Raw genomic sequence first — 17,854 nt, 5'->3', positions numbered from 1 at the left:
GCTCTGCTCTGTAATAAATGGGGGGGGGGATAAATGAAGAGCTGGGGGTGGGGAAAGGAGAGCTTCTGCCAGTCTGTGCTGGCAATATTCAGCTGCAAGGGCCAGTATACAGGTCTGATTGCCGGGATCTCTAAGCAGGGTGGGAAAGGAGGGATGCCGCCAGCCCGTGCAGGCAATATTCAGCTACAAGGGCCAATGTAAATGTCTGATTCCTGGCCTCTCTAAGCAGGGTGGGAAAGGAGAGATGTTGCCAGTCCGTGCAGGCAATATTCAGTTAGATGGGCCAATGAACAGATCTGATTCCCGGCCTCTCTAAGCAGGGTGGGAAAGGAGGGCTGCTGTCAGTCCGTGCAGGCAATATTCAGCTAGATGGGCCAATGTAAATGTCTGATTCCCGGCCTCTCTAAGCAGGGTGGGAAAGGAGAGATGCTGCCAGCCCGTGCAGGCAATATTCAGCTAGATGGGCCAATGAACAGGTCTGATTCCTGGCCTCTCCAAGCAGGATGGGAAAGGAGAGATGCTGCCAGCCCGTGCACGTACCTATGCTGCTGTCTGCCCCTCTCCGGCGAGGGTTGTTGGCGTACGGGTAATATTGCGAGCTGCCCTTCACCCCTGTCGGCGACAATGCGCTGGGGCTCGAAATCCCCATCTCGCCGGGCAGGAAGCCGGGCTGCAGGTACGAGAGAGAGAGAGGAAGACAACAGCGTCCGTGAAAAAGAGGGAAGAATAATGATGATAATATAATAATAATAATAATGATAATAATAATAATAATAATAATAATAATAATAATAATAATAATAATAATAATAATAATTTATTTATACCCCGCCCATCTGGCTGGGCTTCCCCAGCCACTCTGAGCGGCTTCCAACAGAATATTAAAATACAGTAATACATCAATCATTAAAAGCTTCCCTAAACAGGGCTGCCTTCAGATGTCTTCTAAAAGTCAGATAGTTGTTTATTTCCTTGACATCTGCTGGGAGGGCGTTCCACAGGGAGGGCGCCACCACCGAGAAGGCCCTCTGCCTGGTTCCCTGTAACCTCACTTCTCGCAGGGAGGGAACCGCCAGAAGACCCTTGGGAGATGGATCCCGGTGTCCGGGGTGGAGACGCTCCTTCAGGTCTACTGGGCCATTTAGGGCTTTCAAGGTCAGCCCCAACACTTTGAATTGTGCTCGGAGACGTCCTGGGAGCCAATGTAGGTCTTTCAGGACCGGTGTTATGTGGTCTCCACTCCTAGTCCCCAGTCTGGCTGCCACATTCTGGATTAGTTGTGGTTTCCGGGTCACCTTCAAAGGGAGCCCCACGTAGAGCGCATAGTGGTAGTCCAAGCGGGAGATAACCAGAGCATGCACCACTCTGGCCAGACAGTCTGCGGGCAGGGAGGGTCTCATCCTGCGTCCCAGATGGAGCTGCCCTGGACACAGAATTGACCTGCACCTCCATGGACAGCTGTGAGTCCAGAATGACTCCCAGGCTGCGCACCTGGTCCTTCGGGGGCCCAGTTGTGGCCTGGTTGTGGGTGCGAGAGAAGCAGCCAGGCAGCATATGCCGTTGTGCAACCCACGGCTCGGCTTCAGAGAAAGCCGTGTGTTTCTGCTTCCCTTAGAAACCATGAGGACTAACGCCTTTGGGGAGAAGCGGAAAGTCGCTCTCAGTGCAGAGCTAGAGGGGCAGCTTTGCTGCTGCTGCTGCGTTCGGATCCTGCCCCCCCACCTTCGCTCCCCCTCCCCACGCCTCCTCCCTGCAAACAACCCCCCCCAAACCCCACATAGAAACGCAGAACGTTAAAACCCGCCGCTGGCATTTATGCACCTCCGCTTTTAAAAATTAAATTGCACCGAGGAGCCGGTCCCCACGCAGCTGTTTCGGAAACGCAACGTCGGGGGAAACCGCTGTGGGTTTTTTAGGCAGCGTCTTGGTTGGAGGGAGAGAGTGTACAGGATTGTGAAGTCGGGAAGGGCCCTCCAGAGGTCATCCAGCCCAACCTGCTGCTTTCTCGACGAAAGCATCTAAAAAGGAGCAAGGGAATCTGATTTCTCGGGTGCAAAAAAACGAAGGTGCAAAAGCATCTTGGAGTTGGGAGTTTTCTCCGCAAACCCCTGGAGGGTCTCGTAGCCGAACGAAACCTCCATGGTCTGCAGCAGTCTACCTGCAAATACCCGCAAATATCTGAGCTTTTGTGCCATTTGCCGGTGGGCTCTGGGAAACCAAACGCCTGCCAAGATCCGTACTGGCAAAACCCCGAACAGCAAAAGGAGATGATGGATAAGTTAAGGAATTTTGCTCACCTGGTTCAGAGCTGGCATGTCTCTTCCGAATGGGTAGGCGCCTCTTTCTGTGCCTTTCCCTAGAGAAAAGAAGAAGTGGGAAGAAGAAAAAAGAGTCTGTGAGCACCCAAAACTGGGGGGTTGGATTGCATGACCTCTGGGGTTCCCATTCCAACTTTTATTTTTGAGGACAGAGCAAAGAATTGAGGGCGAACAGGCCTGGGAGCATTTGAGCTCACGTTTTCAAACAAAGCTTAAAATTATTATTATTATTATTATTATTATTATTATTATTATTATTATTATTATTATTATCATACCACCCTTTACCCAAAACGTTAAAACCTCCGAAATGAATGCACAGATCAGGGCAAAACCCTGCCATTCCGGAGTCCGCACTTTGAGAAATGCATTCTGCCGAATTTTTGGAGAGGCGTCCGGGCGAGACAAAAGGAGGTGTTGAAAAACGCATTTTGCGATGAAATTGGGACTTAAAAATACACATTTCCGTATGGGTTTTTGGAAAGGAAAAAAGGAAACACAGATTAATGAGGAAATGGGACAAGATGTAGTTGATAACGATAACAACAATAACTTGAGATCTAAAGGCCTGGGGTGTACAGGGAGGAGGACATGGTGGGTTCTCCCCCCAATTTTCCCATTTCCTCCAGTTTTTCAAAAAAAAATAACGTGGGGGGTGGGGGGTGGAGACAAGAAAAAATAAAGGGGGCGTAAAGGGCCTTCTTGGTGGTGGCGCCCACCCTGTGGAAGGCCCTCTACATCCCCCTCTATTTTTTTCCTGCCCCCCTCCGTTATTTGTTTTTGAAAAACTGGAGGAAACGGGAAAATTTGGGGGACAACCCCACCATTTCCCCCTCCCTGTACACCCCAGGCCTTTATATCTTGAGAGATGTCAGATGAAGTGGACTGCCTTACGAAATGGGACTGCCTTTTGTCCAGACGTATGGCATTTTTTCCTTCCAAAAATGCCTTCAGGCGTCTCCTAAACGTTGCATAGTTTGTGACATCTGATGGGAGGGCGTTCCACAGGGCGGGCGCCACCACCAAGAAGGCCCTCTGCCTGCTTCCCTGCAACCTCGCTTCTCGCAGGGAGGGAAGACCCTGGGGAGAGGGACCCCGGTGCCCAGGATGGAGATGAAGGGATGAGACCGTTTAGGGCTTTCAAGGCCAGCACCAACACTTTGAATTGTGCTTGGAAACGTCCTGGGAGCCAATGTAGGTCTTTCAAGACTGGTGTTATGTGGTCTTGGCGGCCGCTCCCAGTCACCAGTCTAGCTGCCGCATTCTGGATTAATTGCAGTTTCCGGGTCACCTTCAAAGGGAGCCTCAGATAGAGCGCATGGCAGTAGTCCAAGCGGGAGATAACCACAATGATAATAATATAGGATAGAGAGAGTTGTGCATCAAAATCATTCCTGTCTGGAGGGTGCCACCACCAAGAAGGCCCTCTGCCTGGTTCCCTGTAACCTCACTTCTCACAGGGAGGGAATCGCCAGAAGGCCCTCGGGAGATGGACCCCGGTGTCCGGGGTGAAGATGCTCCTTCAGGGATACTGGGCCATTTATGGCTTTCAAGGTCAGCCCCAACACTTTGAATTGTGCCTGGAAACGTCCTGGGAGCCAATGCAGGTCTTTCAGGACTGGTGTTATATGGTCTCCACTCCCAGTCACCAGTTTGGCTGCCACATTCTGGATTAGTTGCAGTTTCCGGGTCACCTTCTAAGGAAAGCGCATTGCAAGATCCGCTGCCATGCACCCTCAAACTGCCTTCCCTGGTTCCAATTTGAAGGAGAGACAGAGCTGGGAATTATCCTGGTGTCTAACAAACAAGTAAACTGGCAAAAATGTAATATTGCTTAGGGCTGCCATACGGCCGTAATTCCCCAGACGTAGGCAGGATCCGTCCGCTGAAAATGGCGTCTGGGCGAAATTCTTCCGAAAAGCGGCTAAAATGTCCCAGGGGAAAACCCGGCAATAGGTCATTCTCTTATCGGAATCACTGGATTTTATTTTTTGGCGATGTCCCTAAAAAAAGGGTGTTCGGGTGTGTGTAAAAAAACTTCATTTTTCTTTTGGAGATTTTGAAAAAAAACCCCCACAGAAACAAATGTCGAAATACGGCCACCCTATGCTTTTCCCCGACGCCCACATTCCCCGACTCTCTGGAGAGGCTTAGCGTTAAGTCAGCAATAGGTCGCGGGGTTGCAGGGCAAAATCTTTTAACTGACCTAATTCCCCCCCGCCTCCGTCAAAGCGGTTTAGGAGCTAAATTTGCCACGCGGAGGACGGCCTCTCGCAGGGCCCCCCCTATTTCTCCCTCCTCTCCGTGCAAAAAAATGAACACCGCCGGGTTTTGTTGCCAGATCTTGGGCCTAAATCGCCTCTGCCTGGTGAGAGAACCGCGAGTTTTCCCCTTCTTTATTTTCTCACACACATACACATGGCACCAGGGTTAAGGCTAAACCGTGGTTATGAAAAGCAGGCGCAAAACCCAGAGCTGACGCATTTGCCCAGGGTCCCAGGGACCAGAACGAAAAATGCCTGAACATCTATTACATTACAACAACAACCAGGGTTAAGGCTAAACCGTGGTTAAGAAAAGCAGGGGCAAAACCCACAGCTGACACATTTGCCCAGGGTCCCAGGGACCAGAACGAAAAATATCTGAACATCTCTCTCTCTCTCTGTCTCTCTCTATACCAGCTAAACCATGGTTAAGAAAAGCAGGCGCAAAAATCCAAACCTAAACCGTGGTTAAGAAAAGGAGGTGGAAAGCCCAGAGCTGACACATTTGCCCAGGGTCCCAGGGACCAGAATGAAAAATGTCTGAACATCTCTCTCTCTCCCGCTACCAGCTAAACCATGGTTAAGAAAAGCAGGCACAAAAATCCAAAGCTAAACCGCGGTTAAGAAAAGCAGGTGCAAAACCCAGACCTGACGCATTTGCTCATGGTCCCAAGGACCAGAACGAAAAATGTCTGAACATCTCTCTCTCTCCCGCTACCAGCTAAACCATGGTTAAGAAAAGCAGGCGCAAAAATCCAAAGCTAAACCGCGGTTAAGAAAAGCAGGTGTAAAACCCAGAGCTGACGCATTTGCTCAGAGTCACAGGGACCTGAATGAAAAATGTCTGGACATCATCTCTCTCTCTCTCTCTCTCTCTCTCTCTCTCTCTCTCTCCCAGCTAAACCATGGTTAAGAAAAGCAGGCGCAAAAATCCAAAGCTAAACCGCGGTTAAGAAAAGCAGCCGCAAAACCCAGAGCTGACGCATTTGCTCAGGGTCCCAAGGACCAGAACGAAAAATGTCTGAACATCTCTCTCTATCTCTCTCTCCCGCTACCAGCTAAACCATGGTTAAGAAAAGCAGGCGCAAAAATCCAAAGCTAAACCGCAGTTCAGAAAAGCAGCCGCAAAACCCAGAGCTGATGTATTTGCTCAGGGTCCCAGGGACCAGAACGAAAAATGTCTGGATCATCTGAATATCTATTTTTTCAAACCAAACCAAACCAAACCAGGGTTAACGCTAAACCGCGGTTAAGAAAAGTAGGCGCAAAACCCAAAGCCGACACGTTTGCCCGAGGTTCCAAGAACCAGAACGGAAAATGTCTGGATCCAATAATTCATGCACGTCCAACAGGTAGACTGTGATCTATCGGTAGATCACGGGACGTCTGTGGCAGATCACTAGTAGATCACTGGCTCCTCAAGCGCAACAACTTTAACCCCTAAAAACAGGGTTTTCCTTGCTAAAAAAAGCTCAGCAACTGTGATCCCTGAACCCCCCAAAAAGTGGGTAGATTTCTGCCAGTTTTGAACTCTGTGAGTAGATCGCGGTCTCTTGGGTATTGGCCACCCTTGCAATAATTGTATTAAAAATGCAATTTTGGGGGGGGGGGAGTGGCAAGAGAGGAAGGAGGCGAGATAAGGTGGAAGAGATTAAAGGCAGCGATTGGCGTGGTGGGGGGAGGCCGGGGGTGTGTGTGTGTGTCTTGGTCAGCCTTAACCGATTAAAAACCATTGTCCAATACGGTAGCGGCTCACAACGCCAGCTAGATTAGCAGGCCGGGTCTTTTCGGAAAAGGAGTTAATTGCTAGAAATAACGATCCACCCAGGGCTTATCGGCTCCCAGAGTAGTTAACTGCTATTCGCAACTCCCCCCCCCCCCAATAAAATATAACCCAAAATTCGTTTGCAGGTATGCAATTTTGCAAAAGGGAGCCGAGATCAATGGAGATTTGATTGGCATCTATTTATTTATCGGCGCGGGTGAATTAACAGACACCCCCAGCTCGGCCTTCCTTCTTTCTCTCCCCCCCCCAAAAAAACCCACCCGGATTAGCGGGGATTAGCAGAGTCTCAGACTCAAGAGGGGGGCGTTTCGGAAGAGGGGAAGGGCAGGATGCAAACTGTTGTGGTCGGTCAAAGATGGACAAAGGTGGCTCCCCCCAAAAAATTCACTTTGGGGTTCCCCCTTAGGGCGGTTCATAAAAAATTCTGGGTTTTTTATATATATCAAACTCCTGCTCCAAAGGTCTTATTTTACTACACTAGGGATTATATAGCTATATCTGAAATTCCATGGATATCTGTTAATATCTTGACCCCCCCCCCCCTCCACTGAACTGAAATTTTAGCCTTCACAACATCGGAAAACAGCAAATTAAACATCTATTTTTGTGGAGGGGGGGGTCAAGATATTAACTGATATGCATGGAAATTCCAGATATAGCTATATCACCCCCAGGGTAGTAAGAGAAGACCTTTGGAGCAGGTATTTTTAATAAAAAGCTTTTTATGAACCGCCCTATTAAAATAATCAAATTAAATTTTATTATTATTGAATTGATTTTGGAATGTCTTTCAATTAATCGATTATGATTTTATGTTATTTTTACCGATGTTAGCCGCTCTGAGCCTGGCTTCGGCTGGGGAGGGCGGGATATAAATAAATTTTTATTGTTATTATTTTATTATTCCCCGTCTTTGTGGACTGCACCCATGTGGTTCAGAGGTTAGGGTGGCAGACTAGGGCGCGGGTTTGAATCCCAAAACTCAAGCTGTCTGGCTGCATCCTTCCCGGCTCTGTGTGCGAAAGCAGCCGCCCTGGTACCGAAAAAGCTCATTCCGGCACTCGGCGCATGCTCAGAGGCGCCCTTGTTCTCCCGTTCTGCACGCAAAGCGAAACGCAGAGCCGATCCAGCACGCCCGAAGCGACCGCCCTCGGCAACCCTGAACACAGAAAGCTAGATCTGCACCAAATGTCCCATTGACTTTAGTGGTGTCTGCACTGGCTGGCAGCAGCTACTGCTGCGAAAAACAAAGTTTGGGACACCCCAGCGGACATCTAGCCCACCCCGCATCGCGATGCACCTCCGGCGAGAAATTTTGGAACAGGAAGGTTTTCCCCGCCAACGCAGCGGCTCTCACCTACGATCCCAGACCCCAGGAATGATGACGAAGATAGGCTATTATGGGATGGGAGTTCTCTGTGCTCGCCGTAGTGGGAGCCCTCGCCGTAGCCCTGCTGGAAGAAGGAGAAAGAAAATATTGTAGGAGCGGGTCCTTAAAAAACAAAAGCGACAGGGTGGGTAAAAATCAATGGTTAAAAAAATAAATAAATCGTATTTTTAAAAAATTTAAATCAGATTTTTAAAATAAAATGCTTTTTTTGGGGGGGGGGAGATTTTCTATTTAAGTTGCGTTATAGTCCAAAGGCTACAAGGAAATAAGGATTTGTTTTAAGCTTTTCATGCGTGCTAAAACTCAGCCTAAGTTTATTATTATTATTATTATTGTTGTTGTTGTTTTCATTCGAAGGTATAATCGTTTAACCACATCAGTTAACAAACATATGCTACAAAGTTATTGTTTTAGTTAAATAAATTGTCCAAATTGTTATTCACGAAACGATTATTTTTCTCCTTCCAATAAAGTACAGCAGAAAAAGTCGTCCGAATATACACAGCTAACTTGTTAAACCTCGCCATAATTTCACAATTGTCTGCCTTCTGCATTGCTAACTGTATCACCAAATCAGTAAATTTTTGATATAACTGTAAAAACGGCTCTGGAAATTTATTATTCCAAAAATGAAACCTCCGTCTTAAGAGCAGACCAGCAAGGCGGAGTCTTTCTGTAAAGAAAATTGATTTAAATCAAGTCTTACTGACTAGTGATTTGAACTTTTCTTCCTATTCTTTTTATATTGTATTGTTGTTTTATTACTATGGCCGACGGCTGAAACAAATAAAGAGTCATTCATTCAATTGCATGCACCCCTATTTGCACCTCCCTCAAAAAAAATGATTCTCAAAAGGAAAAGAGATTATTATTAAATTTTGCTCTATTTCAAAGTGGTTTTCTAATTATCCTTACCCTGACTTGGTCAAACGTGGAGTTATTCTGATCTCCTACTGCCCAGGACCCAGAGGCCGGCCGCTCGTCCAAACCTGCTGGAGAAGGGGGGGGAAAATAAAAATTAAACCAGCCCAGGAAATTATTATTATTATTATTTAAAGGAATCAGCTTTGATAAGCAGTCCCATCGTTCAAAGGCAGTGTTCTCCTGAAGCTAAAACGGCTTTCCTTCGACATGCAGTACATGTGAAAAAGATCTAGGAGTCTTGGTTGACCACAAACTTGACATGAGCCAACAGTGTGACGCGGCAGCTTAAAAAGCCAATGCAATTCTGGGCTGCATCAAGAGGAGTATAGCATCTAGATCAAGGGAAGTAATAGTGCCACTGTATTCTGCTCTGGTCAGACCTCACCTGGAGTACTGTGTCCAGTTCTGGGCACCACAGTTCAAGAAGGACACTGACAAACTGGAACGTGTCCAGAGGAGGGCAACCAAAATGGTCAAAGGCCTGGAAACGATGCCTTATGAGGAACGGCTAAGGGAGCTGGGCATGTTTAGCCTGGAGAAGAGGAGGTTAAGGGGTGATAGGATAGCCATGTTCAAATATATAAAAGGATGTCACATAGAGGAGGGAGAAAGGTTGTTTTCTGCTGCTCCAGAGAAGCGGACACGGAGCAATGGATCCAAACTACAAGAAAGAAGATTCCACCTCAACATGAGGAAGAACTTCCTGACAGTAAGAGCTGTTCGACAGTGGAATTTGCTGCCAAGGAGTGTGGTGGAGTCTCCTTCTTTGGAGGTCTTTAAGCAGAGGCTTGACAACCATATGTCAGGAGTGCTCTGATGGTGTTTCCTGCTTGGCAGGGGGTTGGACTCGATAGCCCTTGTGGTCTCTTCCAACTCTATGATTCTATGAAACAGAGCAATATTTGGATGTTTAAGAGAGAATAAAGAGACTTTTCCCTGTTTTGCAATGTTCCCATGCAGGGATACTCAGCTTCAGAGCAGAACTGGATGACAGATTTTTAAATTCCATCATGGGATGGAATTGCATGCAGAAAGTTAGGGTGTCAGGGTGGGGGGAAGGTTCTATTTTGTGTTCAAACAACAGAGAAGAGGGGAGAGGCGAGGTGGGGAGAACGGCGAACTTCCCAACTTTAGTTAAATCCATATTATTTTCAGTAGCCTTCTAAAAAACAACCACCCCCAAATAAAATATGGGGGGAGGTGGGGCAGGTGCCCCACACTTAATTTGGTTAAACTGAATTATTTTCCCCGGATTGTTCTGGTTCCAGTGGTTTCGTATTCCCACAAAAACAGACCCCATTGCCCCACACCCTGGGCTGCTAGCTTTCTGCTTGCAGGGAGCCAAAGCAACAGCCCTCCTCAACTTACCCAGCTGGGGAGGGCAACCCAACGGGCAGAGGCGAGGGGGCTGAATGGGCAGAGCACGTGCGCCGGGTTCGAATCCCGGCGCATCCAGATCGGGCGGAGAATGTCCCAAAAGGCGGGAGAGATGCTGCCAGCCTGTGTTGGCAACACTGCCCTGCAGGCAGTTTCCTACAGGAAGATGGGTCCATTTTATGGTGTTGCAGTGGTACCTTGGTTCTCAAACGCCTTGGTATCCAAACGCCGAAAACCCGGAATTAAGTGCTTTGGTTTTTGAACGTTTTTCGGAAGCCGGACGTCCGACGCGGCTGTCGGCTATTGTTTCCGGGGCGCCTGCGCCAATCAGAAGCCGCGCCTCGGTTTCCGAACATTTCAGAAGTCAAACGGACTTCCGGAACGGATTAAGTTTGGCGCTTTTGCCATTTATTTTGCGGTTTTGTATTTGAGGCTTTTTCGGTTCATTTGTTTTTGTGACTGTGCGGAACCCAGTTCAGCTACTGATTGATTGATTGATTGATTGATTGACTGCAGAAATGGATTTAAAAAAACCAAGCAATGACCATCATCAGTGCAGGTGAAGGAAAAAAAAAACCATTTTAATTTTTATCATCTCCAATATTGCCTTATTTTATATAGTACAGGGCATTGATTCTTGCTTTCATTTTAGGGACCAACGGTCTCGTTAGATAGTAAAATCCATGTTGAATCGCTGTTTTAGGGGTTGTTTTAAAAAAAAATCGATCCGTTTTGCATGACTTTCTATGTGAAAGCGCTGCCTCGGTTCTGGAACGCTTTGGTTTTGGAACGGGATTTCCGGAACGGAACCAAGGTATCGCACTGTGCATGCAAAGGTCTTCGCTGCACGCCCCGAGGCGAGTGTGCAAGGCTGGGTGTGCAAAAGTGCAACGCCGCACTCACACACAAAAACACCCCATTGTGCGAATCGTTTCCCGCTCCCCCCCTTTCCATCTTATTATTATGTGAATTGCAGCCTTCCCCATCTCCCCTCACTGTTCATTTAACCAGAAACTTCTTTCAAAATTGCAAGGCTTCCATTCCGCAGCCTTTTGTGCTAATCATTTCCCCGGAGAATCGGTGTTTAATTGCTGTCTAATTTGCATAATTATGCATATTAATCTCCACGCCTAATGAATATTCATAACCCTCATTTAGATTTTGTTTCCTAATCAAAAAATAAAAAATAAAAATACCCCGCTCCTCCCCCCCCCCCCCCAATCCCTGCTCTCTCTCCAATGTGATTACTTTGCGGAATCGCGGTGGCGGAAAAAAAAATGTTAATGCGACTTGGGATAGGATTTTTTTTCGGAGGGGCGAGCTGTGCATTCCTGTCGCCGCCGACAATAACTTTCGCTCTGAAAAATGCGCCATTTACTCCCTCCCACCCCCTGGTGACCGCCCCTTTTTTGACGCTCCGTTCTAGGAGAGTTTAATCCGCGTCGGCCGAAAACGTGAAAATTTACAAAACCCGCTAATAAAAGGCAGGATTTGAGAGCTTCTGTAAATCACTATACAGCCGGGTCAATGGACAGGGAGCTCTGCCCGCAAGGAGCTTACAGATCCTACATGCCGACACAGAGGACCGGTTAAAGGAGCAGATCAAATGATAGAATCGTGGAACTGTGAAAGGGAACCCCAGCGGTCATCTATTCCAACCCCCTTCAATGCAGGAATCTCAGTGAAAGAATCCAGGATAGAGGGCGATTCAAACTTCTGCTTAAAATCCTTCGAGGAAGGAGAGTCCGCCACCGGGTGTCAGAACAGCTCTGACTGCCGTTGAGTCGGAATCTCCCTTCTCATCGCTCGAAGCCACGGGTTCGAGTCCTACCCTCGGGAGCCGGAGGAAACCAGCTTGCTCCCTCTCCCATGTGACAGCCCATATTGGAAGATGGCTCTGCTGTCTCCTCTTTCCCAGGCTAAACATCCCCAGCTCCTTCGACCGTTCCTTATCAGGCTCGGTTTCCAGACTCTTGATCATCTTGGTCGCCCTCCTCTGCCCACCTTGTCAACATCCATCTTAAATTCTGCTGCCCAGAACTGGAAGCATTATTCCAGGTGTGGTCTGACCAAGGCAGAATAGAGCGGGACTATTAATTCCCATGATCTGGACACTAGACTTCTGTGGATGCAGCCTAGAACTTCATTAGGTAAAGGTAAAGGGACCCCTGACCATTAGGTCCAGTCGTGGCCGACTCTGGGGTTGCGGCACTCATCTCGCTTTATTGGCCGAGGGAGCCGGTGTACAGCTTCCGGGTCATGTGGCCAGCAGGACTAAGCCGCTTCTGGCGAACCAGAACAGCGCACGGAAACGCCGTTTACCTTCCCGCCAGAGTGGTACCTATTTATCTACTTGCACTTTGACGTGCTTTCGAACTGCTAGGTTGGCAGGAGCAGGGACCGAGCAATGGGAGCTCACCCCGTTGCGGGGATTTGAACCACTGACCTTCTGATCGGCAAGTCCTAGGCTCTGTGGTTTAACCCACAGCGCCACCTGCGTACAATAATCTTTATTGTCATTGTCCCATACAGAACAATCATCTCAGGGAACGCAAAATTTGCTGCCCATCTCTTACAAGGTGTCCAAACGCAGAGCTGTCACCCAAAAGATCTCGACCCCCTTTGTGTGCCTGCAACCAAGGAGGACCCGATTCAATGGACCACGTTCTCTTAGATTTCCCTTTGCACAGCAGACCTCGCCAACTGATGCTGAGCGAAATGTCGGACCTCCGGCCCATAACTCCGAGAAGAAGCCAAAAGAGGTTTTTGCTGGCAGACCGGGACAAAGATATCACTGCTTTGGTAGCTTCCTTTTTAGCCACAATTCTACCCAAAAGGGTTCCCAATGAGTTATCATTTCGGAAAACAGGTAATAGGTAAAGAACCCCTGGATGGTTAAGTCCGGTCAAAGGCAACTCTGGGGTTGCGCTCATCTCACTTTTGGGCCGAGGGAGCCGGTGTTTGTCCACACACAGCTTTCCGGATCGTGTGGCCAGCAGGACTGAACCGCTTCTGGCGCATGACGGAAACCAGAGCGCACAGAAACGCCGTTTACCTTCCCACTGGAGCGGTGCCTATTTATCTACTTGCGCTGGTGTGCTTTCAAACAGCTAGGATGGCAGGAGCAGGGACCGAGCAACGGGAGCTCACTCTGTCGTGGGGATTCAAACCGCCGACCTTCTGATCGGGAAACCCAAGAGGCTCAGTGGTTCAGACCACAGCGCCACCCGCGTGGAATAGAGACAGGACGCAGAATATCCAAATGCACGCGACCATAGTGTGGCGTTATAACCCTTGACAGATTCACCCTTGTCCTTTTAATTATTCCAGTCACTTGAAACATTTTACACTGCGATGCCAATAAAGGTATTTGATTGATTGATAATAAAATAATAATTATTATTATTGCTGAAATGAGCAGGCATGGATTATTTTCTTCCAGCATGTCTTCTCTGAATAAAAACCTAACTGGCTACACGGTCCACTGCAAATAAAAATCAGTATTTTTCTTTAAGCAGAGAGCAGTGAAATTAAAAAATACGATGGCTTCTAGCTCGCCAGGAACTTCTAAACACACCACGTCCTGTCCAGTCGGCAGGAAGGGACAGTAACACAGGGCTCCCTTTCTCCCTCCCACCATGGCTACGTTAATAGAGTTATTAAAACGGGGGAAAGAGAGAAAGAGAGAGAGACCCCACAGATTAATTATGCATTTTAATAACCCCGATCATGAATATTCATAAAGCATTCGTGTGTTCGTGTTCTAATTAAATACGTACTAATAATATAAAATGTAGCTTGTCGGGGGGGGGGGAGTGTGTCCCACCCCCAACCCCCATTTAAGGGTTTCAGAGCTGCAAAGCTTGCATGCAAACCCACCATCTATGGTTGAGAGAAAGTGGACAGACAGAGAGAGACAGACAGACATCTTTCTCCCTTTGTCGTAAGACTTGAACTCGGGCTCAGCCAAGGAAACTGAACGCCGGGAGGTTCGGGACAAACTAAAAGGAGGAATTCTTCCTGCAGAGTTAGACTATGGAACTCCCTGCCACAAGAGGCTTAGATGGCCAATGACCTCGATGGATTCAAATGAGGGTTAGAAAACTTGGGTCCCTTGAGACTCTGAAGATTCCAGGAGGATAAGACTATCAATAACGTGCAAATTCCATTTCAATATTCATATAGCCTCCAACGTTTCTCCCCTGAAAATAGGGACGTCCTATTCCATCCCCTCCGTTTCTCCCCTGAAAATAGGGACGTCCTATTCCATCCCCTCCAACATTTCTCCCCTGAAAATGGGTTAGAAACTCGGATGCATAGCCTAGGCTCCTTAAACCAGGAGTAGGCAACCTAAGGCCTGGGGGCCAGATCTGGCCCAATCGCCTTCTAAATCCGGCCTGCAGACAGTCCGGGAATCAGCGTGTTTTTACATGAGTAGAATGTGTCCTTTTATTTCAAATGCATCTCTGGGCTATTTGTGGGGAATAGGAATTCGTTCATCACCCCCCAGAAAATATAGGGGGTGGAGACGCTCCTTCAGGTCTACTGGGCCATTTAGGGCTTTCAAGGTCAGCACCAATACTTTGAATTGTGCTCAGAAACGTCCTGGGAGCCAATGTAGGTCTTTCAGGACCGGTGTTATATGGTCTCCACTCCCAGTCCCCAGTCTGGCTGCCACATTCTGGATTAGTTGCAGTTTCCGGGTCACCTTCCAAGGCAGCCCCACGGAGAGCGCACGGCAGGAGTCCAAGCGGGAGATAACCAGAGCATGCATCACTCTGGCCAGACAGTCTGTGGGCAGGGAGGGTCTCATCCTGCATACCAGATGGAGCTGCCCTGGACACAGAACTGACCTGCGCCTCCATGGACAGCGGTGAGTCCAAAATGACCCCCAGGCTGCGCACCTGGTCCTTCGGGGGAACAGTGACCCCATTCAGGACCAGGGAGTCCCCCACACCCGCCCACCCCCTGTCCCCCCAAAAACAGTCCTTATGTCTTGTCAGAATTCAACCTCAATCCGTTAGCAGCCATCCATCCTCCAACTGCCTCCAGGCACTCACACAGGACCTTCACTGGTTCCGATTTAAAAGAGCGGTAGAGCTGGGTATTCAGTACTGAGATTCCTGAACTGCAAAGGGTTGGGATGGATGACCCTCGGGGTCCCAACTCTACGATTCCACTGCTGGTTGCTCTTGAGCGCCCCCTCCAAGGAAGCTGGCCAGAAGGCGGAACTGCAGATCCACCCAACCACGCACAATTTAAAACACACACAAAAATTTGCATTTTCTGTCCTTTCGCGGCTGGCCAAGCTACTGCTCCTTTGCAGGACATCCTTCGGGTCCACAAGCACCGGAGAATCGCACATGGGAGACGCATGGATTTTTCGCGAAACTTAAAATAGACGCATGGCAGATGTTCAAGCAGAGCGATCTGAGTTTTGCTCAGATTCCTGGGGTGTTTTTCCATCCTTAAAGGGGGAGAGACCCCAAAGGCAGCTGGGGGCGATAATTTGATTTAGCCGAAGGTAGCAGACGGCTGCCATGATAAACACTTCCCTATTAAGCTGCTTTTAAGTGGCTAATCAGAGCTGGAATCGGGAGGAGACGGTGTCGAGCGAGATTTGGGAAGGGCGGGGGAATCAATAAAAGAAGCCGGCCGATAATTAGGTTTAGCCTTCGTCACGAGTAGCAAAGTTGTTTTCCCACTATACTCCGTCCTCCCGCCCTCAACCCAGACAATCAAGTTACAATAATTTAATAATGATATTTTTTTCTATATCCCGTCCATCTTATTGTGTTGGCCCAGCCACTGTGGACAGCTACCAACACGTATAAAAATGTAGTAAAACACTGCACATGAATAGTAACGACGCAATGTAAAAAGCTGCAATAAATTTAACATAAACGGCTCACGACGAACAAAGCAACATTCCACCATCGATCCGAATCGAATGGTAAACGGGAAAACCGAACGGCGGCAAATAGTAATTAAACAGGTTGCAACGGACAGGCCTCACTGGGACATGGGTGGCGCTGTGGGTTAAACCACAGAGCCTAGGACTTGCCAATCAGAAGGTCGGCAGTTCGAATCCCCGCAATGACGGGGTGAGCTCCCGTTGCTCGGTCCCTGCTCCTGCCAACCTAGCAGTTTGAAAGCACTTCAAAGTGCAAGTAGATAAATAGGTACTGCTCCGGCGGGAAGGTAAACGGCGTTTCCGTGCGCTGCTCTGGTTCGCCAGAAGCGGCTTAGTCCTGCTGGCCACATGACCCAGAAGCTGTACGCCTGCTCCCTCGGCCAGTAAAGCGAGATGAGCGCCGCAACCCCAGAGTCAGCCACGACTGGACCTAATGGTCAGGGGTCCCTTTACCTTTACCTTTAACAGACAGGCCCATATACAGTTGCAATAAAAATCATTCCACCCCCATTGGAAATCAGGTTTATTCTCAGTATTTGCGGGCTTCCAGTTTGCAAGGAGCGAAATCTCACAAGAGTCATGGAAATCGAAAAGGCAACTTGAGAGCGAGACTGGAGAAAAAAAGTTGCCTTCTCGGCTGAATTTCACCCGATTCGCAAGGTGTGTTGAACAATTCCAATTTCCATCGTGTGCACCTGGCTTTTGGCACCTGAGATGTATATTTTCAGGACCAAAACCCGATTTCCGTGATCGTCAATTCGTCTTAAAAAGTGTTTTTAACATTGTGGTTTTTAATGGCTGGGAACCGCCTGCAGGGCCTTAATGCGAAGGGTGGGTGATTGATTGATTGATTGATTAATAATAAAGACTTAATAAGGCAAGGCCTTCTTCCACCTGCCTTGCCCGATCCTCTAGTCTTCACTTCTCAATTTGCATCGTTGCCGTATTTTTATGGATTGCAATCCCGAAATTATTTCTTGTCATTGTCAAGAGTTGAATTTCTGTTTGATTTTTATACGTGGATATTGCTATCCTATACTATTCTAACGATTGCCAAATGTTACTATTTGATGCAAGTTGCTTATTTTAAAGTTGTGTTTTATGATCATGTTTTTGCATTGCATTCGTTTGTTACAAGGTGTGTACATTCTTCCCCTTGTAAACTGCCTTGGGTATTGTAAGATAGAAAGACGGTATACAAAATAAAAGTGGTGATGATTATGATGATAACCAACACTCTTAGAGAGGCACATTTGCGCTTGCAAGAATGGCCGGGGAAACACAGGCAGGTAAAGGTAAAGGGACCCCTGACCATTAGGTCCAGTCGTGGCCGACTCTGGGGTTGCAGCGCTCATCTCGCTTTACTGGCCGAGGGAGCCGGTGTACAGCTTCCAGGACATGTGGCCAGCAGGACTAAGCCGCTTCTGGCGAACCAGAGCAGCGCACGGAAACGCCGTTTACCTTCCCGCCGGAGTGGTACCTATTTATCTACTTGCACTTTGACGTGCTTTTGAACTGCTAGGTTGGCAGGAGCAGGGACCGAGCAACGGGAGCTCACCCCGTCATTGCGGAGATTCGAACCGCCGACCTTCTGATCAGCAAGTCCTAGGCTGTGTGGTTTAACCCACAGCACCACCCACGTCCCACCAGGCAGATAGGCGGGCTATAAATAATAAAATTATTATTATTATAATTAAGCACAGATTCACACAGAAACACCATTCAACACTTTGCTTGAAAGACGAAAAGGGGAAAACTACACAGACCGCACGACGGATCGGAGGCCTTTAACTCAGCAGCAAAGCCCCACCTGCATTGAAACGGCGCCTACTCATGAGTAAAGGGGCTTGCCGCTCGCCTGAGAGTGTCGCTTCTGAGTCT

At 48.3% G+C, this 17,854-nt stretch overlaps 1 protein-coding gene across 13 annotated transcripts in view; it reads right to left on the bottom strand.

Annotated features, from left to right (window-relative positions):
* Positions 1 to 17,854, bottom strand: part of TCF3 (transcription factor 3) — an 86,947-nt gene that overhangs the window by 31,725 nt on the left and 37,368 nt on the right. For 5 of the 13 annotated variants that reach the window (XM_077921855.1, XM_028713818.2, XM_028713819.2 and 2 more), the window contains exons 4-7: positions 8,674 to 8,750; positions 7,726 to 7,822; positions 2,298 to 2,356; positions 541 to 670 (exon numbers count right to left, since the gene is read on the bottom strand). In XM_077921855.1, coding sequence (XP_077777981.1) covers positions 541 to 670; positions 2,298 to 2,356; positions 7,726 to 7,822; positions 8,674 to 8,750 — 363 coding nt within the window. The remainder of the gene's footprint in view (positions 1 to 540; positions 671 to 2,297; positions 2,357 to 7,725; positions 7,823 to 8,673; positions 8,751 to 17,854) is intronic. The other 8 variants (XM_028713821.2, XM_028713822.2, XM_028713820.2 and 5 more) reach the window with 3 other exon arrangements.

Source organism: Podarcis muralis, chromosome 18 (assembly GCF_964188315.1).
Source record: "Podarcis muralis chromosome 18, rPodMur119.hap1.1, whole genome shotgun sequence".
Taxonomy (NCBI): domain Eukaryota; kingdom Metazoa; phylum Chordata; class Lepidosauria; order Squamata; family Lacertidae; genus Podarcis; species Podarcis muralis.
The sequence above is the reverse complement of the archived record's forward strand: the minus strand, read 5'-3'. Positions and strand labels throughout refer to the sequence as shown.